This window comes from Abrus precatorius, unplaced genomic scaffold, assembly GCF_003935025.1.
Source record: "Abrus precatorius isolate BTA unplaced genomic scaffold, Abrus_2018 Scaffold11, whole genome shotgun sequence".
NCBI lineage: Eukaryota > Viridiplantae > Streptophyta > Magnoliopsida > Fabales > Fabaceae > Abrus > Abrus precatorius.
Genome location: NW_020874303.1, coordinates 6,889,427 through 6,915,222, shown reverse-complemented (window position 1 = coordinate 6,915,222; position 25,796 = coordinate 6,889,427). Strand labels below are relative to the sequence as shown.

General features: G+C 31.8%; 4 protein-coding genes and 1 non-coding gene across 8 annotated transcripts; 2 read left to right on the top strand and 3 right to left on the bottom strand.

Moving 5' to 3' along the window:
* Window positions 1-322: 322 nt before the first annotated feature.
* LOC113855545 lies at window positions 323-675 on the top strand. Its single transcript, XM_027487184.1, has one exon. It carries the CDS (start codon window positions 340-342, stop codon window positions 673-675), a length of 336 nt encoding a protein of 111 aa, XP_027342985.1. The 5' UTR covers window positions 323-339.
* Window positions 676-1,801: 1,126 nt separating this feature from the next.
* Window positions 1,802-5,866, bottom strand: LOC113856064 (sm-like protein LSM8). Of its 4 annotated transcripts, none has more exons than XM_027487693.1 (6): window positions 5,758-5,866; window positions 4,856-4,929; window positions 4,658-4,698; window positions 4,482-4,556; window positions 2,163-2,215; window positions 1,802-2,051 (listed from the first exon to the last, which is right to left on the bottom strand). In XM_027487693.1, the coding sequence occupies exons 2-6, from the start codon at window positions 4,890-4,892 to the stop codon at window positions 1,961-1,963; spliced, it is 297 nt and encodes a 98-aa protein (XP_027343494.1). In that variant the 5' UTR covers window positions 4,893-4,929; window positions 5,758-5,866; the 3' UTR covers window positions 1,802-1,960. The 4 variants fall into 4 exon arrangements, with proteins under 4 accessions (XP_027343494.1, XP_027343498.1, XP_027343495.1 ...); XM_027487697.1 differs by having other exon boundaries at window positions 5,753-5,854; XM_027487694.1 differs by having other exon boundaries at window positions 4,856-4,936; window positions 5,737-5,847.
* A 2,161-nt stretch (window positions 5,867-8,027) lies between these two features.
* On the top strand, window positions 8,028-14,130 carry LOC113856286. The gene is given in 4 exon segments (XM_027488040.1): window positions 8,028-8,075; window positions 8,078-8,336; window positions 12,227-12,391; window positions 13,986-14,130. Coding segments are annotated over 4 exon segments (501 nt in total). The 3' UTR covers window positions 14,015-14,130.
* Window positions 14,131-19,068: 4,938 nt separating this feature from the next.
* On the bottom strand, window positions 19,069-19,147 carry LOC113856726. The gene has a single exon (XR_003502959.1). It is a non-coding gene; the product is annotated as a small nucleolar RNA Z122 (small nucleolar RNA).
* A 216-nt stretch (window positions 19,148-19,363) lies between these two features.
* On the bottom strand, window positions 19,364-20,823 carry LOC113855463 (uncharacterized protein DDB_G0271670). Its single transcript, XM_027487106.1, has one exon. The coding sequence runs from the start codon at window positions 20,698-20,700 to the stop codon at window positions 19,678-19,680; it is 1,023 nt and encodes a 340-aa protein (XP_027342907.1). The 5' UTR covers window positions 20,701-20,823; the 3' UTR covers window positions 19,364-19,677.
* Window positions 20,824-25,796: the final 4,973 nt, after the last annotated feature.

The window sequence follows — 25,796 nt, the reverse complement described above, 5'->3', positions numbered from 1 at the left end:
AATAGATTTAAGAGATTCTATCCTCGTGTGTTTTTCAAAATTCGTAGTTTACCTTTTTGTAATTTTAATATACAAATTTCTGTCTCTCTAGAACAAACTCGTTGATTCTGGAGGGTGACACGTTCCCTCCTACATCAACATGCACTTGTCACCATGCATTTACGACATCTTCAACCTTTCTTATACACACTTGTCACTCAATTGTGCAAAGAACCAGCCACGTGTGACAGTGCCCTTTGGTCCATAAATCCACCTTTTTCATAATTATCTTAACCCACTCAACCCTTCACAAAGTGCTTCCAAAGAGAGAAATAAAGTGAGATTGAGTTAATTGGAAGAATGGCGAAGAGCAAAGATGACATAACGTATGGAACAGCACAAGCAAGGCTATCAGAAGATGAAGCATTGAGGGTAGCTTACAAGCATGGTACACCACTTGAAGGAGGAAAGATTGCTGAGTCTGAACCTGTTGATATGTTTTCAAGTGCTCATAATATTTCAAAGAACAATCAAACAACAGCACGTTCCAACAATGACGATGATAGTAATAATCAATCTCAATTGCATCATGATCACCCTGAAGACACACAAGAAGGAGATTCTTTGGACTTCACTACTGGACCTCCTTGCTTGCCACAAAAGGGTCCTCCTCCATCAGTGGCTCATAAATTTTGAAGGCAAAAATAGACAGTCTTACTAAGTTTAAATAAGAAATTAGTCACCATGAAAAAATATATGAAATTAGTCTCTCAAGTTTGAGGTTTTGTTTTTATCTCTTGGATTTATTTTCCTTATATTTTAATATATTTTTTGTTTTAATCTTTATCGCCCATTTGATCTAATAAAAAAATTAGCATATAACAGTCTTTTAGTGACCATGTTAGGAAAAGGAATTAAAATAAAAATATTCATCCCTTAAAAAACTTCTTAAAAACTGAACTCGAAAAAAAATCATGACCTGCAAGTTTATTTTCTTGTTATTATTATTTGCTGTTTCAGTTTGTGAAATGGTGCATCCAAAAAACTATATTAATAAGCTTACTGTAGGGTTAAAGTGGGTCGGCTTGATTAAATTAATATCTAGTATTTTTCGTTCCATTCTTTCAAAGTTTTTTTGGTTCGAATTTGGGTTGATTTAATTTATCTAATAAGTAATAGGTATGTTCAGTTTTGGTTTTGTTTTATGGTTTTTCATTTTAAGCAAGATTTTCCTCGATATTCTTACGTGGTTTTAATCATATGAGCAAAAGTGTGCCAATTGACCTCTGCAACAGAGGTCAACCCCTCATCGTTTTTTAACCCTTATTTCTTCTTTTATCTTTATTTTTAATACACCTTCCTCTTTACATTTTTTTGTTTAAATAAATTATTAGTCCCCTAGGATTGATCAACTTATTTAAGCTTTTTTTTAAATTATTTTGTACAGGATACAAGTGTGGACTATTTCTCTGAGTGTACTCAAAAACTTTCTTTTCTCAACTTCTAATTTTATTTTATTTTTGCTTTATAAAAGAAATATTGACGGCTTTTATTAGAGCTTCACGCCGGCATAATTAACTCAGTAAGCAAACTGATTTGAAGTATAGACAGATTAAACTCTCGTCAAAAGCGGAGTTACAGTTTGAGTTTCTTTATTTGTTTTTATGGAACTCCCAACAATAGGATGGTTTGACATGCATAGTTATACCTGAGATTTTCACATAGTTTTCAGATAGAAGATAATTTATATGTATATGATGGCCAAGCAGAAGATAGTTTCTTAACGTCAGATAGTAGCAGAATTTGTTGCATTCATTCGTTTGGCAAGATTTGCATGCTAACATCGAGAAACAGAATCAGAATTTTAGAAATATTTTGCTGTCTACAAGCGTACTGTTATATAATATGCAGTAAAACTCAACTGTTTCCACCCACCAAGTAGGCATGCAGCCATTGACAACCAATACGTTGTAAATACACTTCAATGAATAACAGGTTTCAAGGGATGAGCTCTAAGTCTTGACAAATCCAGATTAGAATCCATATCTTCATCTAGTTCACCAACAACACTTCTGCAATGACCAAAAGGAAATCATACATGATACAAATTTTAGGGTATCTCCATAGTGCCACAATATGAAAATATATGATACACAAATTGAAAAATGGAGTAAAGGACGTACATGTTGTCACCTCTAATGATGTACAAACCGAGAACAAGTTGTTGCACACCTTCCTGTCAGTAGAAACAAGAATGATATGGTATAGCAAAATTAACAACCACTATTGAGGAAAGATTTGAAGTCACAGTCATCGTGGGAAGATATGGTATTGCAAAATTAACAACCACTATTTGCCATATTAATGAGGTGCTGATTTGATTAATAAAATAAATTTAAGAATACATAACTGTAGATAGGCGCGCAAGAGATACTTATGCAACTGTAAGCCAAGAACATTATAGATAGTAGCAAATACTTTGTTGTTAATACAGAAGAAAGTAAACAGCTCCAACCTCCCAAGGCCAGAGTTTTATGTTCCTGTCTCTATCTACAAACAAAGGGCAAACAATTTCTGCTTCATAAAAAGACAATGCCCAAAAAGTCCGAACAAGAAAAAATTTCTTCTAATCACTAAACAATATACTGTGGTACAAAATTGTAAAGTGAAGCATATGACCTAAACAATATCCCCATAGTCATCAAAAAAGCATCAGCAGTCAGAGTCAGGAAACATTTCTGTCTTCAAGATTCACTCAAGACACAAAAACAAATAGCAATAATAAAGACAAAGTCAAGTACAAAAGCAAGCTCATAAAATGCCTCATCTCATCACAAAATATACCTAACTTGTGATTTTCTAAAATTAAAAAAAAAAAAAAGATTTTTCTAACGTGCCTAAAGATACACAATAAGAACGTTAAAGATATCACACAATTCAACGCATTAATAACACTGAATGCTACAATCTTAAATAAAAATTCCTATTTCTTGATTTTATTTTTTTTAACATGTGGTTTTAGCCACACGTCAAAAAAACCATAAAAAAAAAAGCTACAAATTATGACTAAAAGAATTTGCTTTGAGTAGACAGTCATGATAATTAGCTCAGTATCAAGCAGATCAAAACTGTGGCACATATTTTTATTTGAGACACTTAACTCAGTCTGACAAGTTTAAAAAATAACAGACAAGCTAGAAGATAGTTTACAAAACTTGAATTATCAATCTTGGATAGTGGCGTGTCGCAGCCGACCCTAACAATGTTATAACGGGACAGCCGCTATTTTGAAATTTTTTATACAGATTATATAATTTATACTATATGTATATAAATACTTAAAAAGCTAAAAAAAATGCTCAAAATGCATGACATATTCATAATTGACTAAGAAATCATAGGTCTTTGGGAGACACATGACCAAAAACCCTCAAGCTTTAAGGAAGTAAGACCATCTTTACTGTCTGATGTATCAATGGATTAGATCAACACTTCTCATTATAATTTTATTAAAGTCTTTTTTTAACATATATAAATTAAGATAGATAGATATAGATATATAAGATTCTCCTTCACCCCACCCATTCTGCTTGCTAGGGCCATGAGCGAAGCCGTGATTGGGAATCAGGAGACATATCTGAGCAACAGACTCTGTAACCCCAAAAAACAAAAGGCTTAATTCATTGTACTGCCATCATTAATCTAACAGTTCCTCTCCCATTTCCCTTTTCTTCACATTTCTTGCACTCTAATTCAAAACATAAATTTGGAGGAAGGGTCACTTGCACTCAGGGATCCAGTTATGGAGAATAAGATGGAGGTTTGCTATGTATAGTATAAAATAGTAAGGAGCACAATACAAAACAAAAAACAATGCTACAAACATTGTTGAGGCAGAGAAAAATATTTGTAGAAATAGTTTTCAAGATAGAAGTAGAAATAACATCAGCCAAATATCTATCAAATGGATGAATACATGCAAACACTGATTAAATGCAAAGACAGCAACATCTCTTTAATAAAATGGACAAATATTTATGACTTATAAAGCACAAAAAAATAGTTTAATTTTGGGCAATTGGAATTTCTGAATCAGTTCTGCAACAAATGGTAATTACTATTCATAGAAAAATAAATGTCTTTTGGTCTCATATATATGACATCTAGTATAGTAGGCATGGATCACCTTATGCAGAATCTGATAATACATGATAGCCCTGTATGTAGTCTAACAAAGAGAACAGGTGGGCAACAGGGAGAAGTTTCATGCGTTCTTTAATTATTTAATTCTTTAATAAAATTATAACGAAAAGTGTCAATCTTAGCCGTTAAAACATTGAATGGTAAAGATGTGCTTACTTTACCCTCAAAAGTGAGAATGCTCACTATACAAGAGCCAACAGCCAAGTCCCAAGCTAGATATAAATATGATTACATTGCATGGATTGAAGTTATGGCTAATTAATCATTGAAGGAGAATTTCAGCATAATTTCATGCATACCTTTGTAGAATAAACGCGTTCATGGGACTCATCAAGAATTATATTTGTTGCCTGATCAAAACCTTTCAGGACTCCCTGAACAAAAAAAGCATTGTAATTAGAAGTTAGAGCCATGACACCTATTAAAATACAACAAACTGTCAAGAGCCTATTTTTGTTTAAATACTAAAGCTTACCACTATATTTCGTCCGTCATTTGTGATGACTGAAATTGTCTCTGTTAACACCCAAAAGGATCAGTAAAAGGTAGCAAATAGCAACTACTAGCATAGCACATCTCATGTAATTGTCGGTAATAAGCATGGCTAATCATATATCTATGTGCAGCATACCAAACATCAAAGAAAAACATAAATATTTTACAAATGGCTTACGATCCACAAGAGACTCGAGTCCAGGCCCAGCTGACATCTTGCTTTTTAGATCACTAACACACTTATCCTCACACCTGCAGGCAATTCAATGTCAAAATATTAATTAATACGATGCAAATGTACACTGAGAAGCAGCTAAAATCATGTAGAGCCGAAACATGATGTCCCAACTCACAAAACAATCAAGCATTAACTTCAACGGCAATTTTTCCGGGTTTATAGCACTAGTTATTTCAGAAAGCATTAGAATCATTCATATAGGAGTAACATAAAAAGCACGAACAATTATTAACTAACAAAAAAATATTCATGAACTGTTATTTACAAGATCTCACTCATATAACATTCTCTATTTCAGTACATTAAAAAATCCAGTCATCATGACAAACGAGACCCCTCGGTATTTTACAAAGGGAAAAATTAAACCAAACGCTATCAATCCTAAAAGCACACATATAGAATCGATGTTAAAAAAAAATGAATGCAAAAAGTTGTTCTTTCTGTGTACGATTGTTATAATTTATAAACCTAGAATGTCATTACATCAAGCCACATCCCATGAGCAAAGAGCAACATTAAACATAATCCCCAAAGCTTTTGATTACACAAAAAAGAGTAAAAAAATTGCTTAACAACTACAGGAACAAAATGTAAATGCCTTTTAATTTATTTTTACTAATCACTTATATTATTCACTTGACTCCTCCCCCAATTAGCAAAAGACTAAACTCGCTAGATATTATGATGGTTACCAAATCCTATTACTCCAACCCAAATTTATTTTTGGCGTACATAATCCTCCAATCAATTGAACCAACACAGGTTGTGGTTTGATGTAGTAATAGCATTAAAGGTTAGAAATGATTAAACGAAAGGTTTACCTTACGATGAATAAACCTCACAGCACGTAGAAGAAGAGAGGGCAATCTAGAGAGGGGAGAGGGAGAACTGAACACCCACCTCAGTTTCACTATCACCACTCACCAGGGTTTAACAACTACAAACGAATAGGACCTACTTAAATAAGGATATGCTCTAAAAAATTATCAAAAAAAAATATTTCTATCAAAATTTTGAGTTGGATAAGATAAAAAATAAATTCGTGCTGTCTCATCCCATGTAGATCTCTAATATTTATATCTCTGTTTTTCACAAACAAAACTCAACATATATTTGAATTAGAAAAAAGATAGTATTCATTTTAATGTTTTTTACACATTCATAATTTTATATTACTTGTAGTAACATTTTAAATACTTTTATTACTATGTCTTAAGACACTTGCAAACTCCCTGTAATTTAGATTGTGTTGTGCCTAATGTGAGAAAGTGAAAGTACCAATTTCTCATTGGATACAAGAATAAAAGTATCACCTATAAAAGGGTAACTCCAAAGCCAAAGCATTGGCCACGGCCACCTACAACATTTTTGTAAACTTTATATAATAGTATATATCAAATTATTTTTAACTCTTTATTTTCAATTTTTTATATTTTTTATGAGTTTTGTCTCGCCATGTATTTTAAACTAATATAATTTTATTTGAACTGTGGACAATAAATTTTTTTCTCCAAGTATTTAATATATTTTCATTCGTTAAAATTCAAATTTTCTCATTATTTAATTCACATGCTTGATGATTTGAGTATTGTCATAGGCTAATTTAAGTATTGTAGTAGATGTTAGTGATTAATTATTAAATACTTAATATAGTCTTTATACTATTAGGTTAATAGTAAAAGTTAGTAAGATATATGTATTAAAAATATATAAATATTATTTTTAACAATTCTTTATATTTTTCTGTCAACTTTCAATTCTTTTTTAAACGAGAAAAAATAGATAAATGCTCAATTAAGACTTTCAATTAATATCTCATGATTTTTTGTTTGTTTAATATTGATTGAAGTTACTTTTTATTATTTCATCATTGCCGAATTATTTAAAATATTAAATATTATATATCTTCCTATAATGTTGGCATATTTTATTATTTGACAAGCATATGTTATATTTGGTTTGAGTTTTTTTTTTTTTTTATACTCAAATCAACTAGATATTTTTTATTTATAAAATACACTGGTTATATTTTAAAATTGCTATCTTTAATTTATATTTAATAATTAAAGCTTTTTCTTCTTTCAAATTGCATCCTCTTTAATTTTTTTTTTTCTTGAGTTGAAATATTATCATAAATGTAATATTTCAGTTTAATAATTTATTCTTGAAACATTATAAGAGTGAGAAATTTATATTTTTAACCGATTAAATGTTATCATAGATGTAATGTTTAGAATTTAAGATTGATAAACTATATAAAAAATATTTGTGGTAATCATTTAAAATTTAAGACGCGAGAAATTATATAAAAAATAGTATTCGTTAAGATTTAAAATAAAACAACTCTCTTTAATTAATTTACATGTTTATTGGTAATTTAATTACACTTTTAATTTTTATATTTTAATTCATATATAATAATAATTTTCTAAATTTTAATTATTTATATTTTTTTAATTATTTAAATTAATTCTCTTATCATAAAATTTTATCTAATTATTAATAAAATTTTATGGCATATTATTAATTATACAAATAAAAATATATAAAATATAATAAAAGCTTTGTTGATTTTAATTATTTATTATATATATTTTTATAAATATTATATAAATCAATAATATATTATATATTTAAAAATTATTAAATGATTTTTTTTATGTAAAAGACTTAACTTCAACAATTAAAAATAAAAATATTAAATATAAACTAAAATAAGAAACTAAAAGTGAAATTAAAATTATTATTTATTTAACATGTATATTAAAATTTGACAATTCAAACATTTATAAATATATTAGCTCTGAGTAAATATTTAAATTAGATGGTATCATAAAATACTACCTATTTTAAAAATTATATGAACTTTTATGTAAATTTAAGGTATTTTATAAAAGCTTATATAATTCATATTAGATAAATAAATTATATTAAAAACGGTTATTAAGACTATATTTTGTTAGGAGTTAGTGAATTACACTTATTATCAATAGATTATGTTTCATTATTTAATATTTATTTAATATTTATATAACATTTATTAGATGTATCATTAGGCATTTAAAAAATGTGCAAACAAATGAAAAAAATGATTAGAGAAGATGTTAAGGACATGAGCCACTCTCCTCAGTCACGCTATCACTTCCGCGGAAGAAACCACCGAAACTGAATCAAACGACAATGGAAGCTGAGGAAAACGACAGTGTCGTTGTTCAAACGGAACCTTCGAGTTCCCACGCCGGCGAGAGCGGTTCCGAAGCCAACGACGGCGACGATGATCCCCTCCGGCAGAGCTCCGACGTGTTGGCGAAAGGCCTGTCTTCGATGCTCTCTTCCGTCATTAGGGATTTCGATTGCAGAGCTCAACAAACTCTCAAAAGCCAAGACCACCTCTCTTCCGCCATCGATCGTCTCACCGCAGGTTTCTCTTTCGCTTTTTCTCTACCGATTCTTTAAGATTATGCTAACTTTTCAACATTAGCACTGTTACAATCGAAATTAGATTCAATTTTACGCTGTGCGCTGCAAGTAGGTTATTCTTTTCCTTTGTTACTATCATTGTTGGAAGAATTTGCTGTTATATGTATCATTGTTAGCATGTTTGGTTATTAAGAGTGAGTTATATTATGGTTTTTAGATTATTGACTTAGTTTGATTGTGGACATGGATTTAGGGCGTTTGGCTACAGTTTATATCTCTTTTCTCTCTCTCTCTTTTTGTCAATTTGTTTTTTGACCTTAAAATAAGCTAATTAATCAAAACACAAACTTAGGTGTGCTCAGATAAACTTTGTCACTGAACTATCTTAACATTATTCTGTTCAACCTACTATTGTACCAAAGCAGCATAATCTGTGGATGGACCTTACACGGGACTATTGCACTAGTGAGGTTTTGCTCATAGTTATCAATCATGGATAGCAGGACATAGGGGCTGGCCTTGAAAATACTGTAGCATGATGGTGGCTATTCTGAAGGATATAGATACAAGCTATTCATTCTTTAAAATTTAAAACATAAAGCTATTCATTCTATAGTGTTTCCAAACATAAAGTTCTCTTTTCTATTCATTCTTTAAAACCCTAAAAGCATGTAAAAGAGAGACTAACAAAACTAAAAGAATAAGAACACCCAAAATTGAATCAAGACATTTCAATACAAAAATGGGAATTAAAATTTAAAACATTATCTTAATATCTTCAATTGAATTACTATTAATCCTTTGGAATAGAAAAACTACTTAGTCATGATGCGGTTGGAATGCATAGGATTTAAATATAACATCATGAATTCAACTAGATAACCAAAAAGCTATGAAACCTGGATACTTGATACAATATAGATACAAGGATACGGACAAAATTTAAATTTCAAGATACGATAAGGCTTAAATAATTTAACATGAATTTAAAGAAATAATATTTATAAAGAGATATTGATAATTAATTTATATTAATATGTTACATTTACATATCAATGATCACATTTTACAAAAAAAATACATGCGATCATATCTTTCTCTTGTCTATGAACATATCAAAAAATTACATACTTTACCTCCTATTCAAGTTAGAATTCCACAAAAGAAATGAAAGTTCTATCCAAAAATGGAGCATGATCATCTTGAAGTTCTAATGAACCAAAGTTACTTAGAATTCTAAAATTAGAGTTAGAACCAAAACTCATTTTTTTTCATCAAACACAGCTGTTGAAAAATGCAAGAATAACATTTTTACTTTATTCCTGTAAAATGAATAGAAAAGAGGAAGTTTGTGAAATTTTACCGCCACAGCAATAGAGAAACAACGTTAAAATTGTTGCTGAAGTCTAGAAAAGAGAGAAGAGAAACAAAGTTCAGAACACACCCACTGTGACTTGAAGTCCGAAAATCTCCTCCTTGACGAGAACGAGGAACTCAAGGTCTCCAACTTTGCCCTCTTTGCCTTGCCAGAGCAGCGGAGATCCAATGGGATGCTCCTCACGCTGTGCGGAATGTTGGCTTATGTGGCACCGAAGGTGCTGAAGAAGAAAGGATACGATGGGTCGAAGGCTGATATATGGTTGTGTGGGGTTATCCTCTTCACTTTGCTTTCTGAGTACCTTCCATTTCAACACTGATATACAGCTCCAAAGTTCAGGAACTGTAAAGCCCTAGAATTGAACCTCAAAACAATGACGGAAATGGGGAAATGGGGAAATGAGTGAGTTCTGAACCCTAGCTGATTTTTGATTTTTGAGTGAGTTCTGGTTTCATTCCTAACTCACGAATAATAGCGGAAATGGAGAAATGAAAGACAAATTGAAACTCCTCGTTTCAATATCGTAAATTTACTCAAGCTGACCACTGTTTTTAGCCGAGTCGATTTGGAGCCGTTTTCGAGCTGTATCCAAGCCATTTCCCAACCGTATCGGGTTTAAATTTAATTTTTAAAAATAAATTTAATTTTCGATACATCTAGGATATGTATCTAAGCATATCGGAGTCCGATACGGGTACTTTGCCATTTTTCACGTATCTGGGCTTCAGAGCCAAAAAGCAATAATAAGAAAGAAGATAACTCTAACCCTTGCTTTTGCGACTTGATGCCTTGATCCCTAAAGGGTAGTTTTTCCCTTGCCTCTTGTCTTGATTTTCCATTCTTTTCTTTCTTGGGTGACAACTCTTTCTTGAGTTCCTTTTTTCCTCTTTCTATATTAAGTTTTAGAAACTCTCCTTTTCATCTCACAGTACAGGTAAAATCACAACTTTACTGTGTTTCTTTCATGAACCACTGGCAGAGCATAGTGCTCTTTGGTTGTTCAAATTAACTGGTAGTAGCGCGGTGGTTACCACAGGATGCCCATGGTGCTTGCTAGATGCTGGGATCTCCTTCTTTTCAAGTCTTTTCTCCACTCCAAAACTATTTTTCCTACAAAACAATACCTAGAGCAATATTTTGGCTAAACAAGTTAATTCAAAGCTAAATTAAGTAAAAAATGTGTGGTGGGAATGTGAAAATGGCTTAAACTATATGCAAATGATATGCATTCTACACATGCATTAACCCACTAGGTTTTGGTCTAATTGTCATCCCTGAAAGAATTTGCTATTCATGAAGATGCATTGTCCTAGATCCTAGTGTACCTGAGGTGCATAGGGTTTTGATTTCTGTGGTTAGCCTTAGAGCTTTTGTTCTTCTCACAAATATTCAAACTCACACAGCAGATCTAGTCTTGGCTTAACTGTATGTTTGGCAACTTTGTTAATGCTAATCTTAGGTCAAAGAAGCTTTAGCTGCTATTGATTTGATTTTCCATGTTTTTCCCTCTTTCAGAGTGTTCATTTCAGCCTTAGAGTAAGAAAAGATGGAAATAACTAAATAATTGACTAAACTTGGAAGAAGAATTTCTTTAATGGTTCTGCCCGATAAAATTATTGGAAGCTTTAAATTAATGTTTGTGATGTGGTTGTGTTATTAATTTGGCATGACGCCTTTGGTTTGACCCTCTTAAAAAGAAAATCATATACTGGGAATAAGTAAGTCACGTTGGCAAATATATGCTCCAGATGGGTAAGTTCTATCAGGGGTTCATTTGTTAGCCTTGGCGGCACCATAAAAGAAATTCTTCCAAAGTTGAGTCGATAATATAGTTGTTTCCACCCTTTTCTTTCTTAAATTGGTGTTTGCAATTGACGGTTCTGGTACTAATTTGGTGTGCACATTTGGTTTAACCTTCATAAAAAATTTCATACATTGGAATAAAATAAGTTATGCTGGCAAGTTATATGATCCATATGGACAAGTTCTGTAAAGGGTTCATTTCATATTGTGGGAGAAGAGTGAATATTAAATGAATTAACACCTTGGTTTAACCATTTTATCTTAAAACACTTGAACAGACTTCATTCCATCTCAATGAATAAGGAAGTTAAGTCGTTAGCATCTATATGGTATGGTGTAGCAAGTTTTATGGGATATGCATTTCTTAGCCTCTGGTGAGGAGTCTTTTACTATGAAGCATTAAGCTTGATACAAGAGTTTGGCAGGCTATAAGACAAATTAGACATTCCACACTTAAACAAAAAAAATTACACCTCTCCCTGGAATACTAACCCATAAACCTTGTTTTCTGGTAATTTGCTCTCCATGGAATCTTCATTAGAATGTCAAACTTGCAGCTGTGGTATACTAATTTGGGTTTCCTTTGCTAACATGCTATAATTTTAGTTCAGTTATGCTTAATGTTAATGCCTCTGCTAAAGGATGTCTTCGTTTCTTAGTTTTCTAGGTTTCCGTTTTGCTGACCTGAAGTTCATCTTTTCTTTTGGCAGAACTTGATCAGTTACTCGAAGATGCACCTTTGCCATTCATAATACAGCATGCTGCCAAAATTTCTACTGTTAGGAGAAGAGTTTCATCACTGAATTCACTTCTAAAATCCATACAAGGGCGGATTGATAATATAGACCGCATGCTGTCTATTATCAACACTCATGGTATGTACATGTCTTCAGTGACTTTATTTTATACTTATTTTCTAATAATTGCTAACTGTTAGTATTGGATTTTTTGTTGGGTGGTTTTCTCCTATATTTTTTTTTCTTCAGCCACTATACTGTTTTATTGCTCTCTGCAAAACTATTATAAAATTTACAGTGATCAACTATCGGACATTTTCTGTCAACAATTTATTCCTAAAAGGTTCTTGATTAAATTATTAGTCATTCTTACTTATTTCATCATGACAGTCTAAAATTGTGGCATGTGAGCTGAGCAGAGCTATTATAATTTTCTGCTTTGCGGGCAAGTGGCTCTGGTCAAATGATTTCGAATATTCGCTTTTATATAACAGCATTTTTGTTTTGTATTATGTGAGTCAACTTGTTATTTTTAGTTTTGGTATGATTGTTATTTGCTTTTATCATCTCAACTGGCTTTAGTTTTAGTGTTTGTGTCGTAGGACCAAGTTGCCCAAGAATATGAAGTCCAGGTTTACTAGCTTGACAGCCATCGAAGCAGATTCTTGTCAACTACATTGGAACCTAGACTAAGAATTTTTTTCTGCAAATGAATTATTAAATACTCCCTTGTAAATACTATGGAAAACTAGTATTTTGTGCTATATATTTGGAGTTAATAATTCTTGTCTTTCATCAGTTTCATGCTAATAAGCTGAACCGCATCAGTGCATCACCATGTACGACTTCAGGACTACAGGATTCCTCCTCTTAGCCTAGCTGTGACCTGCTTTCCTTTTAGTTGGAGAAAGTTCCCTGACAACTTTTCTCATTACTTTATAATTGAGTTTTATCCTTTTAGAGGAACTCTTGAACCCACATGCACTTGCCATGAGAAAACACTGTGATCAATCACCCTAGCTGGCATATTACAGTTCAATCATCGCATCATTGTAATAGTTATCTTATCAGGTAGCCCAGAAGCATCTCGGCTGCTCTGGCTTGATAAGGAAAGTGGTCAGTATCCATTGTATGCTTAAATCTGCTACTAGGGCCACCGAAGATTTTGACAACCCTATTAGTTATGATGTCTACTATATGGTTCTGACGAGAACCAAAGGACTTGAGGTATTTTCCTTGCAGATAAAAGCAAGGCACCTTAAGCTGATTACAGGATTAACTACTAGACAAACTCATCAGAAGTCCAGACATGTGGCAATCTGATTTAGAATATTATTGACAACTTGTTAAAGTGAAATGCTATGCCTTTGTAGATGACAGGAAGGTCAAGCGTACATAAGATATTTGGTAACAGGCAGAATGATAGTGATACTGTTTGAATTACAACGGTTAGTAGTTGGATAAATAGTTTTGTCAACGTACTTGTAAGACCAATGGTGTATTTAGATAACTACCTATTTAATTACTTATTCAATACATTTCAAAACCATGACTTATGTCATAAATTTAACAATGAAATTTATTAGAACACGCTAAAAACAAATTATTTTTATAGTAGTTATGATGAATGGCTTGTACCTAACCAGTTTGCATTGATTTGATTATTCATTTACATTCATTTTTTTTTGTTCATATTACTAATACCAACTTGTTTTTATATGTAATTTTTCAGAGAAAACAACCACTGAAGGTTCTGGGTGAAATGTCACCAGCAGCTTAATCAGCTTCCATTCTTTCCATATGTACTACGCCCTTAGCCCCTTGAATTATTCTTGTTAGGCATTTACCTGACCGGTTCCAGTAAAGAACTTCAAAATTGGCATCCAGTTGGAAGTTATATAGGTTAATTGTGTTCGAAATCTCAAAAATAAAATAAATTCATTTCATTCACTAATGGATTTTCATTTTAAATTGAAAACTTGTCAATAATGATAAAATTTAGTTTATCAACAAATAATTTTGTTGTGTTTAAGAAATTTTATATTCTATCATTTTTCACAGTATTTACAAGTCGTTTTATTTCAAATTTGTGCTTTTTCAATGGAACCTGTCATATCCCATTCCCTGCAGCCAGGAAACGAAAAAGAAATGAGGAAAACAGGAACCCATTGCATGGTGGGGCTGCTTGGCAGGCACCCATCTAAATTAGCATGCCTTATTGGTTGGTAGTGAACCGGCCCATTTAATTGTATTGAACCTCTGAAACAAATTTTGCAACCCAATTCCATTGAACTATTGGGTCCACCATGAACCGCACCATCTAGATGCCTAGATGGGTGATATAGACTCGTAAATAATAGATATATGATGGCCATGTATGTTTATTATATATAAATGCAGAAGATTCGAACGATTTGGTGACACATGCAAAGTTTTCCAAGCATTACCAAATCTTATTACCTGAAGCAAATTGCCAGAATCATGCCTTGGTTTGCTGTTGTCGTTTTGTTGCACTACTGATGGAAGAAGAAAAAGACTGATTGAGCTACAGTAAAACCGTAAAAAGTTGTCCATGCAGTACTAAATTCCAAAGGGACCCAAACCCATTGCAGTTTTATGACATACTCTAACATAACAACAACAAATTATCCTTCCCAGTCCAGCTCATGTAGATACTGTGATGTGAACCCTAGTAGTTCACATGCCCCCACACTGTAGTACGGACCTCATAGGTGTGGTAGCATTATTCTATTTTTAAAACCTCCACCCAGCGTCTGCCCTTGAATCTTATAAGGAGACACTGCAATGTAGATGAAGATGAGGACAGAGATATTTTTCCCAAGTCAGCCAGCCACCAATTCCCCCAAATTTTATGTCAAAAAGTTTTTGAAAAGTAGAGTAGTAGTGATTAATTTAACCATATCATAACTCATTAACTATATTTATCTTTGCTACACAGAAAGTTTTTGTTATTTTTAACCCTCCAATCTTAGATGCCCTCCTCATCCTTTTCAGCCGTTAGCATTTTAGCTGCAGAATCCTCCCTTTCTCATCATCCCTTTTTGTGCACTGACCCACTCCCTATGCAAGGGAGAGAGAGAAGAGGGAGGGCAGTGATGCATATGATAGGGTTAAAGGGATTGGATGAGGGGGAATCTATGCAGAGGCCCGACTGTACATGAGCACGTTCTCTCTTTGATGCCCCAAAACTCACCTCAGCCTTTTGCAGGCTCCTCTCATTATTCAACAAACAAAATTGTTTTCTTTTATGAGACACAGAAAATCAGATCAAGGAGATCATGCTATAAATACACCCACTCTTATTGAATACTATATTTAATCAATGAGAGCCTCTGGGGCTGGTTTATAGACTTGGTTGTCTTACATTAATTAACCTGGGGCTGCTTCGCAGCTTATTTATCTCGCAAGATAGAAATGATTGCACGTATCCTTAACCCTATATAAAGTGAAGAGAAAGTAATGACAAAGTTGAGCTCACTAACCAAAACAACCAAACTACTATAAGTCACATCACACGATCCTGACCAGACCTCCATAGTGCAATTAAGAATGCCAATTAATTAACAAAACATGGCAAGAATCCAGGGTCTATTTGGATTTAGGGAATCATTTTGGGGGCATGTGACCCTAACAAGGGGCACAACAACAAAATTTCCCTCCACAAGTTCAAAGACAAAACTACCCTTACACTGCTGTATTGGGACACACTAAACAGACATGAGCAGCATGACTATGAAAAGGAGTGATGGTAGGTGCATCCATTCTCACGTGGTCACAAAGCCCAAACTCTAATGGAAACAAATCAACAAATGTGGTATTATAATGGAATACCCACTTAGGACTGGTCAAACACTTCACCCATATCATATAAATGCATCAAAATCCGAGTATGAATCGATACTCTTAAAAAAAAGTGAGAGGAAAAAGATAAGATGGCTCATCTGCAAATGCTGCCTAGACAGGCAGGCTAGGTTCACGGCTTGATCGGACTCTATTGGGGTACAATAAATACAACAACAAGCTTCAAAATAGTAAAAAGTGTAGTAGCATGCCATACCCATGCTCATAAAATATAAATAAATATTGACTATTTTAATTTATTTTACAATAATTTTATTTTAATATTTTATTTTTAAAAAATCTTACTTTAATCTTTTAGTACTTTTTATATACAAAAATCAAATAAATATCATTTTATAAAATTAAACATTAAAATAATTTTTTTATTTAAATCTCTTATAATTTGAAAGACTGAAATATTTATTTCATAAAATATTCCAGTTATTTAAATTTTTATTTTAAAATGTTATAAAACAATATTAAATATTTTTTGGCCTAAAATAATAATACACTTTTCATATAAATTTTTATTTAGCTAAGACGAAAGAAAATACAAATAATAATATACTTTATTTGATTAAACAGATGAAAGGAAAATAAATAATTTAAAAAAATTATTTTTTATCTTCTTATTTTTTCAAACATTTTTCTCTTTATTTTTATTTTACAAAACCAAATTGTTTAAGACATTTTTAATTATTGTACTATTTCAAAATAGTCATTACACATGCCATTATTTATTAACGATAAAAGCTCTTTAAAATTTATGAACAAAAAATTGACAAAGAAATTAAAAATAACTCTAATTAAATTTTACTTAAATACTAAAACATCTTTAATTTTTTATTTCTCAATATCTTAAAAGCTTAAGTGTTTATAGAACCTACAAAACCTTACCAAAGATTATATATTTTTTTTATTAATTTATGAACACTATACTCCTCTAGAAAAGATTGAATGAGAAATACAGTGAAATGGATATGGATGTGGAGTATATTCTTGAGAGAGGGCATGTTGTGAGCTACGGTGTGCATGAGAAAATGTCAAATCAGTTCATAGTTATAGAGACACTCAGACACAGCCCCAAACCTCAAAGCATGCGCATATGTGAACGATGGGACGGGACTCGCCGCGACAAAACCCCTCTACTCTGCTCGACAACGACAACTGAATTTTCTATCAAACGAACTCACGTGTATGCCCCAATTATTCATTCTTCTTTTAAGCCCAACTTGCAAATAAATATATTGTTAATGCAAGGATTATATAAAAACCAATGAATCATTATAGTGTCTCCAATCATCTTTATTGTGCTCCTAATTTAAATAGAATTTCAGTGATTTGAATTCAGTGCAATAAATGTGCTTACAGTTATGTTATTTTGTATTTTTACTTAAGTTAATAATTTTTACTTAAATAAAAATTTAAAATTTTATCTAAATGTACAGTACAATCACTTATTCCAGATCCAAATTTTAGTGGTATACAAGCATAAGGGCACTTGTATTATTTCACTTCGAAACTAAAAGCGTAACTTGCGGATCGAGAATTTAAGGGGGGAGGGGGGGGGGGGTTAAAGAATAGTAGTTATTAGTGTAATTCTAGATGTTTTTAAATTCGCATGACTTGTATTAACTGTGATCTTTTCTATATACTTGAATTTCACACAAACTTTATTATTAAATTTAAAAAAAAAACAGAACTTTTGAACCATTTTGTATAATAAAATAACGGAATTCCAGCGTGAACTTGAAAAGAAGTTATCTCCTCCCATTCACATCCGTTACACTGCTGGACCCAAACACGAGACTACTCACTCATTTATTTATTTAGACAATTAAGAAACCCCGCGCTCTCACATGGGGTTTGGCTTTAATGGTGGCCTGGTTAGGCTGAAAAGCAAAGCAACATGTTAGCCACGTGACTTTAACACACTCTTATCCTTTAAAAAATATAGTAAAAATTGAACCACGATTATACTATTTCATTGGTTGCTAGTTGGTATACTTTCATTTTCTGTTGCTTGTACTATTATTGAGCAGTTTGATTGCCACTTAGTCCTGTTGGGAAAATCAAAACTCTTGCAACTAAATTGGTTTGGGTTTGTAATGGGAATTGAAGAACCAAATAAAAGAGAGAATAGGTCGGATCCTAATTACAAGTTTAATTCCCCAAGTATATAATTTGAATGTGACTAAGGAGGGGGCATAGTACCACGGATGTAGAACGATTTTGATCACAGTGGGGAGAATACGATAAAAGATGAAAAAGGGGGGGTCCAAAGTGATTGAACTTTTGAACATATCCTTTCCTTGAATTATGCCCCTTGGTTATAGCAAAAATAAAATTGCTTGCATCAAATAGGAAATGGGCCTACCATATCTAATTAGTAATGGACCCATGGAGGGATAATCATGTCCGGGGAGGGAGATCTTTTCACTTCAATGAAATCAAATTGAAGCGAACTCGTTTATCTATCTATCCAACAAACTGTGAGGACAAAGATGACCCAATTTGTGGATGTTCTGTTCCACCCCTCCACCACAATCTTGGACGCACACAAAGGGAAAACTTAATAGTGAAATTGTGTTAAATTATTCATTGAAGGATGATAATCCGATCTGGGAACTCATGCCATGTCCCCAATCAAAGTACACATTTTGATTAAAAGAAAAGAAACTTGTCCCACCCAATTGAATCTTCCATAAAGGTCACACACTCGGCTTCAGGTGTGGACCACCGACCACTCAGCCAGAGAGTAATTCCACCCGTTAATCCTCTCAAGAAATATAAAAATATGCATATTTCACATATCATATCATATCATATCATATCATACCATATCATATCATATAATAGAGAAGATGTATACACATAAAATATTTATTTGTCACTTATCTGAGTTAAATGCAAACAGTGAGTAAATAAATAAAAATAAAATAAACACATGAAGGTTTGGGATCAGACTGACGTGCAAAAAATAATTCGGCAGAGCTGGCGCTTCTGTTTGAATCTATGGCATCATTTCCCAAAACACTTCACAGCATAAACCACAAAATTTTTAAAATACGAACCCCAAAAGCAGACACACTGGATAAACTCAGCATGCTACCACCACAGATCTCGAAATATTTTTAAAATTAAAAACAGCAAATTTTCATTATTAAATAACAATAACTAAAAATAGAGATTCCATATCCTTCCGATCAGAAAATAAAATAACAGCAAAAAAAGATCAACTAAGTTAGAAACAGTAACTGGATCTTTATCATCATCGTTATAATCATGGAAACAACAGCATCATCTAAAAATCCCACCCCACCTCACGTATTTACAATAATCTAAAACCCTTGGATGAGAAAATCAAATTAACCCAAAACCCCCAATCAACACAGTCCTCCTGCAATATTTCCATTACCCAGATTATAAAAAGACAAACAGTGATTGATTAAGCGGCAAAAACGTAAAAAACCCAAAATTAGAAATTAAAAAAAAAAGCCCTAATTAATTAACACGTTACCCTCTCTCTTACTCTATTATTTCAATTACGAAGGGTATTTACGTCAATTCCGAGTCCTACCACTGTGTTGGTGGCTCTTGCCGTTGTTGTTGCCACTACTAGCGCCTTCTTTCTTCTGCGGAGAAGAAAATAGTTGACCGAACCCGAAAACCGAACCGGATTTGGACCCGCCCCGTAGAGAACAAACCGGAACGTTGAGAACCGGAGTGACCCGAACGTTAGCGGAATAAGATCGTTCCATTCCCCTATGCTTGAATCGTGGACCACCATTGAAGCTGCTAGGGCTACTCGAGCTTCGTTCCAAGCTCTGAAACACAATCTTCCCCGATGAGTTCATTCTAGGGCTATCCACGGAAACTCCCCTGCACCCCACCGTATTACTCTGTTCCCTTCGAATCGGACTCCTTCCAACGCGGTTGTGTTGCCCGTCGAAGGAGCCTGTTCTAGCTTTGACGAGACGAATCCTAGGGTTAGGGTTACGGTGGAGTGAGATCGGGTTAGGGTTAGGTTTTTCGGAGTCGAGAGAGAGGCGAGGGAGATCGTCATGGTCGTGGCCAGAGGAGGAGGAGGAGAGCGAGAGGCGCGAGGAGATTGAGACGGATTCGCAGTCGGAGGAGTCTTTTAGCAGCAACGGCGCATTTTCCGAGGAGAACGACGCCGTTTTGGAGGTTCCGCGGTGGAGGAAGTGTTTGAGCGATTTCGCGGAAGAGGAAGAGGACGTAGACGACGACGACGACGTCGTCGCTTTGGTGGTTGTAGTTCCTGTGGTTTGGTAGAGTTTTTTGAGGCCGAGGAGGTCTTTCCAGCGGCTGGAACAGCGAGGGGCTTTGGGGGAGAAGAGGTAGGGGTCGGTGGCGGTGACGGCGGAGGAGGATGTAGATTTGGGATTTTCCGGCGGCGGAGAGGGTTTGAGGTGGAGAGGGAGGAGTTTACCGTCGGAGAAGAGTTGGTCGGCGGGGAGCATGGCGACGGGGTTTTCGAGGGGGAACTCGAAGTCTGGTTGAGGATCGGGGTGTGGCAGCCATGGAGGAAGGTCTAGGATGTTGTTGACACAGGCAGAAGCCATTGTTGCGTTGGATCATGTACTTGCTACTTTCAACTTTGGTTAATGAATCAGAATGTGTCTATTGTTATTGATATCAAGAAAAATGAGAGTGAGATTGTGAGAAACAGTGTTGGTTGGGTATGGTGGCTGCCATCAGCAAGCAGAAGAAGATGATATATAACAGTTTTTTCCACCTACATGGAAACTAGGGCCACGTGTCTCCTCTCTCTCTCTCTCTCTCTATTTTTATTTTATGCAATTTAGTTAAATTAAATGCCATATTTTAAACAAAACAATTAATTTTTATTTTATAACTAATTAAAGCACAACTAAATTATGGGTTTATAGAACTAATTAAAGCATTAGGTTAGCCGATTATTGAGGTTAAATTAAATTATATGACATTAAAGGATATTTAATAGCCTTTGAGTCTTTAGAGCCTAACAATAAAATTACTCTTTCTTGTTTTTTCTTTTTTTTTTCAATATCTTTTATTTTACTCTTTTTAAATTATGTATTTAAGAAGTAAATAAATACGTAATAACCCCAATGTTGATTGACTTCTTTAGAAAAAATCTATTTAATTTTTTTTATGTAATTTATTAAAATAAACTATTTTTAATTTATGTAAATAAAAATTGATTAAATTTATAATATAAATACTTAATACAATAAAAACTTGATAAATAAATATTAAGTAATTTGTTATTCAAATTTATTTAGACTTTGACGTTTTCTTGATTCTAACTGATCATGTTATCCTTATAAGAGAACTAACAGAACTTTCATGAGTATGCTTAAGTTTGAAAAAAATGAAAAATATTCAAATGATGTCAATAAATAATAATACACAATAAAATGTTAACAGATAAACTAGCTTAATGTAGATGAACTTATGCAAAAAGTTTATGTAGATAATAAAATAAAGAATAAAATAACTAAAATATTTTTGATGAGTTAAAATTTATGCATTTCATATTTCCAAAAAAAATAATTTTTTAAAAATTACAGAAGAGCACAAGTTAATTTAAATTTGTTGGAAGTTTAATCCATTTGATTTCATAATTTTTGCCTCTAATGAATTTTTATCTAAAAAACAGTGTAAACTATACTTTAAATGATTTTGAGCCTTGACAGCGAAACCATAAAATGAATTCTTCTATTTTGATTTGGCATTTTTTTAATTTTTTTTTTTTTTTTGTCTTTGTTTATTTTTCATACATGATATTTAAAAATAAATATATGTATAACTCTTATGACCTAATTTGGATGTACAACTTTTGATTTATTTAATGTATTTAAAAAATGTCTATCTGACTTAAGAGTGCATTTAGAAAAAGTTGTAGAGTTTGTAAATATATTTTAGAACTTCTGTTTGATTTTTAAATAGTTCTTATACAATATATTAATACAAGTTATTGAATAAAATAAAACTGACAAGATTTTCGTGAGTATGCTTGCGTTTGAACAAAATTTAGAATTTGCCTTGAGATATAGTTTGATTAATAATATATTATATTGTAAAATATTATAAAATGGGAAAATGATAAAAGAATTGTTTATGCTTATTTATTTAATAATAAAAAAAGAAAAGTCATTTGATTGACCAAACTGATTCCGATGATTACCCAGAAAAGCGAGAAAAAACTGATTCCAATGCAAGAGTTTATGCAATCCGTCTAAACAAATAACTCTCTGAAGATTATGACATTATAAAAAGGCTTGAATACTAAATCTTAAACACATAAAATATGAAGGATTTTTTTTATATATGAAATTTTAAAATAAATTATGGCAATATAAAAAAAATTATCAAACTCATTTTCATTCATAATATTCTTCCTCTTCAAACAATTTTTTTGTTTTCCTCAATTTTTTGAATAATTAAGGCATATTCAAGCCAACATTCATTATTCATATGAACGAATTTATAAGTGATTTCAAAAACACATTCTTCAAACTTTCTATGTTATTGTATATGTAAATCAGTCTAAATTCAAACCCAAGTAATCAAGGTGAGAGCCCACCACCCACAGTTGTTTTATTTCATATTTAAGTGGCAACGACAAAATTAGAATAAGATTTAAATACTATTTTATTTTTTTATAAAAATTACAAATAATTTTGTAGATGAAAAAGAAAATTTCAAACAATATATATTGTTTTATATTTGATCTTTTATTTTTTGATTGTTGATCCTTTATTGTAATGAAGTTATTTTATATGTTTTTTATTTTAGTTTCTACATATAACACAGTTCTTATATATAATATTTTTTGTATTTTGATCTTAATAAATTTTATTTTTTATAAAAATTAAAATGAAAAATGAATTACATATAAGAATCATTAAAAAAATACTATGTTATGCATAACTAAAATAAAAATTTATAAATGTAAAGATAACAACATTATAATAATGATAACAGCATACACTATTTTAAAAATATCTTTTTATTCATAGACTCGTTTATATTTTTTATACAAATTAAATTAAAAACAATAATTTTTATACAGAAATAAATATGATATTCAAACATTAGAATGACTATATTTATAACATTAATTATGACAAAGGACTTTAGCCTTATATTCAAAATAGTCGATCTTTTCGGAGAACGTCCAACATGGTCATTTTTCTGGTCAACATTTATTATAAACTTCTCCACTTGAAATGTGCCAGAAGGTAATCAAAAGACATCATTTATGGGGGTAGATATAAATTTGGGTTTCTCAAATAAGTCCATAATTTAATCTAATTCAACTCATTAAGGATAGACTAATTTTGGTTCACAAATTAAGTTGAATTGAAAAATTATCAAGAAGAGTAATATATATAAAAAAGAATCTTCTTACAGCGTAAGTTTAAAAATTCTTACATTAAATCTTAAACTTTTTATTTAACTAATAAATTATAACTGTTAAATAAAAAATTCTGATTTAATATAAAAATTTTTAGACTTACATCTGTATATATAACCTTTAAAATAACCAAACTCATCCCAATAATGTAATTATATTTATTTTATTTCACATGTATGATTAATTCATTAGAGAGTTTGTTGTGTTGATCTCGTTTAAGACTCTTTATTAGTAATAAAGTACACTTAAGCAAGAAATTGTTTTTATGTTAAGATCGCATTAACTTTAGCAGAATCCAACACATTAAAGTACAAAATAGATTGGTTCGGGTAAAATAAGTTTAATTCATGGACACACAAATTTTGATTTGAACCTATCACGTGTCCCTAACAACAACATATTAAAATAAGATTTTGTACAGCATGATTCAGAAATAGTTTGGACAAGTGAATTTTACCAACTCTAGATGGTTTATTTGAAACGTTCTTCACTGTACTATGCACTTGTCTTTATTTGTCAGTTACATGAATTTTTAACCCATCGTGGTTTTGTGATGCTTGTGAGACTACAATACCCAGTTGGCCATGATTCAATCCTGATTATCGGAATGTACAAACTAACATAAGATAATGAATGTCAGTGTCATGTCTCTGTGTTTCCAGTCATGGCAAAACACTCAGCTAACGGGTATTGCTGTATTGTATCTTCATGATAATCTATAATGTGACCAAGTTAACACAATCAACAACTTGTGGCTTATGCTTCTGGCTGCTATAACCCTTTAAACTTGATTTCCATTATTGTACATTGCTTCATTAAATTTCTTTGAAAGTTGTTTAATTTTTGGATTTGATTCAAGTTAAGCTATTTTGCATATATTTTGGCCAACATTTTGTGACATTCAAGTCATATAGACCACCCAACCCACCAAAAAAAAAAAAGAAATCAGTGATGTCGCGAAGATGAAAATTCAGACAACATAATTTTAAAAAAAAGGAGTAGGAAAGATCAAAATATTCATGAGAATGAATATACATCCAAAACAGCATTGCAGCATAACATATGATCATGATTTGGAGACACAGGAGAGAAAAAAAAATAATGATACAAAAGTGAAACCGACAAAGGAAACAGTAATAATGCGAAATATTGATGCCTTTTAATGAACTTTTACTAGACAACATTCCGACAACATTTATGCAACTAAATGGATAGCTAAAGTCTCTTTGGCTTTTTGTTTATATAATTGCATTTTTTTTTTTCGAGGGTCTACATTACATATACAAATGATTTTTATTTTATTTTTTTACATTTTTCCGAGGAGGATTGTACACACAAAACAATATAGGCTTATGTCTCTGTTAAATTATTGCAAAAATAAATTTAATGAATAAAATATAACTGTCGATATGAAATTCCAATGACATTTTAATTGTGAAACAAAGACTTGTCATTGATTACAACTCAACTAAAAAATATTAATTTTCCTCTGGTTGAATTAATTAGGGTGATTTTAAAGTTGAGTAAATAGGATTAAACATTGAGTATGCTATGTAATGAAGTAATGATATAACCTAAATCTTGGTCCCCGGAGGAGTGAAAAGCATGATTTTGATGGAAAGAGGTAGCTCTAAGAAGCAACAATCTCAAGCTTCAAACTGAAGATGAGGTATATTTTGACCAGTCAAGTGTTTCTTTATATTTCCATTGAAGTAAGTTAAATTTTGTTTTGTGAATGATTAAAGTAACTTTTGTACTTAAGTAAATGATGATTTATGGGTTTCTCTAAAGGGTCACAAGTAGATGTTTCATCCTATAAATGCAAGCAGAACAGGTTTGACTTGAAAAGGGTTTGAAGACAGGCGTGACTACTATTTAATAAAGAATTTGCACATGCATAATACTGTGCTCAGACAAACATCAAAAGCTCCATACACGTAAGCTTGGGTGTATCCACAACGTACCCCATACACCATCATAATGTTTCTGGACATAATATATACATATATTTATAATTGCGTTCTATAGTAAGTATATTTTTACACTTTTAAAATATTTTTCATTTTTACTTAAACAAAAGTATAAAAAATAAAATGTAATTTACGCTAAAATTCTCCAAGATTTTTCACTTTGATCGTATTTTTTCAAATTTTAATTTTTTTATATTAATTACTTTATTTAATTTTAATTTTAATTTATTAATTATATAATTTTTTATCTTTTCAAATTTTAAATAAATAGAAATCAAAATTACAT

Excerpts from the sequence above, each read along its gene's own strand:
- LOC113855545 (XM_027487184.1), top strand. The coding sequence starts at position 340 with ATGGCGAAGAGCAAAGATGACATAACGTATGGAACAGCACAAGCAAGG.
- LOC113856064 (XM_027487693.1), bottom strand. The coding sequence starts at position 4,892 with ATGTCAGCTGGGCCTGGACTCGAGTCTCTTGTGGATC. Across the intron at positions 4,699-4,855 it reads ACTCGAGTCTCTTGTGGATC|AGACAATTTCAGTCATCACA; the intron begins GTAAGCCATTTG and ends GGGTGTTAACAG. Across the intron at positions 2,052-2,162 it reads ATCATTAGAGGTGACAACAT|AAGTGTTGTTGGTGAACTAG; the intron begins GTACGTCCTTTA and ends TGGTCATTGCAG.
- LOC113855463 (XM_027487106.1), bottom strand. The coding sequence starts at position 20,700 with ATGGCTTCTGCCTGTGTCAACAACATCCTAGACCTTCCTCCATGGCTG.